The 2702-nt window shown below is 46.3% G+C and overlaps 1 protein-coding gene across 1 annotated transcript; it reads left to right on the top strand.

Annotated features, from left to right (window-relative positions):
- The first annotated feature begins 1107 nt into the window (after positions 1-1107).
- Positions 1108-2398, top strand: LOC148043312 (syncytin-A-like). Its single transcript, XM_087726773.1, has one exon. It carries the CDS (start codon positions 1145-1147, stop codon positions 2396-2398), a length of 1254 nt encoding a protein of 417 aa, XP_087582899.1. The 5' UTR covers positions 1108-1144.
- The last annotated feature ends 304 nt before the right edge of the window (positions 2399-2702 follow it).

Here is a 2702-nt window from a genome sequence, read left to right as displayed (position 1 = left end):
TTGTTCAGCAGTGCCCTACTTGTAGCCAGCAGGCAAACTCTCTCCCTATGGGGGTAAACCCCAGGGGGGACAGAGTGTTGCCAAATTTGGCAAATGGATGTTACCCAATATCCTCCATTTGCCCCTTGGAAATATTTACATGTTTCCATTGATACGTATTCAGGCTACATTATGGCATCCCCCCAAAGGGACGAAGCCACCAAACACGTTATTAATCATTGTATTCGGACCTTTGCATTGCTGGGACGCCCAAAAGAATTAAAAACAGACAATGGCCCCGCTTACACTAGTACGGCATTTGTCACTTTTTGTAACCAATGGGGTATTGTACATAAATTTGGCATTCCTTAAAACAGCCAGGGTCAGGCGTTGGCTGAGCGTGCCAACCAGACATTAAAACATGCCCTGGACAGATATATTGGCAATAGGGGAAAAATGCCCCCTGGCCTCCCAGCAGTGCAAAACACGCTTAACCTTTGCCTTTATACCCTGAATTTCTTAAATCTTACCGGCAGCCCACCATCCTCAGCAGCAACTCATCATTTCACAGCTCCACCTTCTGCGGACACTATTCGACCGCCTGTCTACCATCGCTGCTTGCCTGACTTGACGTGGCGAGGACCTGCCAACCTGATCACCTGGGGGCGAGGATACGCAGCGATCCAACTCCCTGATCGTGTTCTTTGGGTCCCAGGAAGACACGTAAGACGTTTTCTTCCAAAATCACCACCACACACTTCCAGGGATGGCGATCGTCCATCAGCCCCCAAATGAAGAAGAACTTCTGGAGGTTGCCTCCTGGTCTGACCAGGAAAACAGGCCTGGACACCCTCCACCATATGAGATTACGGAGGCTGTTTCCTGCCCCGACCAGGAAAACGGGGTAGGACACCCTCCACCGTATTCGCCACCAGAAGGATGTCCCTTATTTCGAAGAAAACATCCAGGTTATCCCCTGTCACTGTGGCAGGAGTTCACGAAACCCATAAGTTGTAGAACTTTCTCATATCATTCTGTTATTTTTTCACTGTGTGCTATAGTTGTAGTATTGATTATATTTTAAATACACTGTGAAGCTTCCCATCGTGCTTCTTACAAGTTACAGGAACCATTACATGTACCTACTAGGTCTCTCACACACAGGATGAAAAGGTCAGCTCCTTCTCACGGTCTGCACACTCGGATGGCATACAACCTGTGGATGCGCTTGGCAGAACAGGCAAATGTATCAAATTTTTGCCTAAGCGAAGCTGTGGACATGAACATGTTATTGGGGAATTGTTTAATACCAGTTTGCACGCCTCTTTCCATCATTTTAAGTGACACCCAGCTGGCCATGTTTAAAAAAGGAGAGGAAGTTAATTACGGTGACTCTGTGATGTGGGGCCCTATCACAAGGCAGCTCCCAGCTGATGCCATGTCTCTCACCACACCCTTTGTAGCTAGCGGACCCAACATTGCATGTGCACACATTAAAAATTGTACTGCTTCTCTCACACAATCTTGTATGCCTAGGGGAATCTTTCCTGCCAACTCTTCCACTTACGAGGACATTTCCTACAATTGGGCTCACGTTCTGCTTCCTGCTGGTTGGTTTTTCACATGTGGTCGAAAAACCTTTAACTATATACCTGCTAATCTGTCGGATACACGTTGCTGTCTGAGTCGTCTTACTGCAGTTCTACCGACCAGACAGGACCTCAGTCCACGGCCACGGAGGTCGTCAGTAGTCCTTGACGAAACATGTGACAGCTCGATTAATCTTTTTAACGAGGCTGAATATCTTTCCCTTGCTATATCTATAGTTGGTGTTCCGGCATTAGCAATGCACAACCACAGGACAGCCCACCGCATCACCTGTTCCCTTGCAAAAACCATCAATTTTACATCTGCAGCCATAGCCGCCTTGAATCAGGAACAGGCAGAGATCAGACATGCTGTCTTAGACAATCGTGCTGCCATTGATTTTTTGTTATTAGTACATCATCTAGGCTGTGAATCGGTCAGAAACATGTGTTGTTTTAACTTGTCAGACACCTCTCAATTGGTCAGGCATCAGATCAGTTCCTTAAAGGGGTTGGCTTCCCAGATTCAAGAAGACGTACTGCCAGCCTGGTGGGATGGTCTGTGGTCCTGGCTACCTGATGGCCCCTGGTTAAGAAGCATTTTTTCATCCATTATGTGTATTATAGTATTGCTTGTTTCACTTTGTTGTTGTATTCAATGCCTGCCTTCCCTTTTTCAGCTATGCAAAGGCCTTATTTCCTCAGCTAGGAAGGATGTTTTGCTCAATGAAACCAAATCCCTTCTGGAAGCTGAGGATGAGCATGAGTTGGAGAACAGCCTGTCTATAAAGGTGTTTGCTATAACCAGTGATGAGGACGATTCTGCATTTTGATATGTCTGTTTTCCTCCTTGTCATTTTAAAACAAAAACAGAGGAGATGTTGGAATCCATTGCTGTGTGTATGTGCAGGGCAGTTATGGCTGCCTGAAAACACAGGCACAGGGATGGATGGTACCATGATATGCATAACATTCCTTTTAGCAATATGTAAAGCATTCCTATTAATTAACGTGCAGATCTGTACCAGCCTACTGTAACAGCCTACGAGCTAAGATGTGCTAGCATCTGGCATATGTCAATTAGCAAGTACCTCAATCGGACACAGGAATGTGGGCCGTGCGTGTAACCCTCATCTC

Source organism: Thamnophis sirtalis, unplaced genomic scaffold, assembly GCF_051295495.1.
Source record: "Thamnophis sirtalis isolate CommonGarterSnake01/CBP01778 unplaced genomic scaffold, rThaSir2_p1.2 scaffold_12, whole genome shotgun sequence".
NCBI classification, from domain to species: domain Eukaryota; kingdom Metazoa; phylum Chordata; class Lepidosauria; order Squamata; family Natricidae; genus Thamnophis; species Thamnophis sirtalis.
Note: the sequence above shows the minus strand (reverse complement) of the source record. Positions and strands in the feature narration are given on the sequence as shown.

Excerpts from the sequence above, each read along its gene's own strand:
- LOC148043312 (XM_087726773.1), top strand. The coding sequence starts at position 1,145 with ATGAAAAGGTCAGCTCCTTCTCACGGTCTGCACACTCGGATGGCATAC.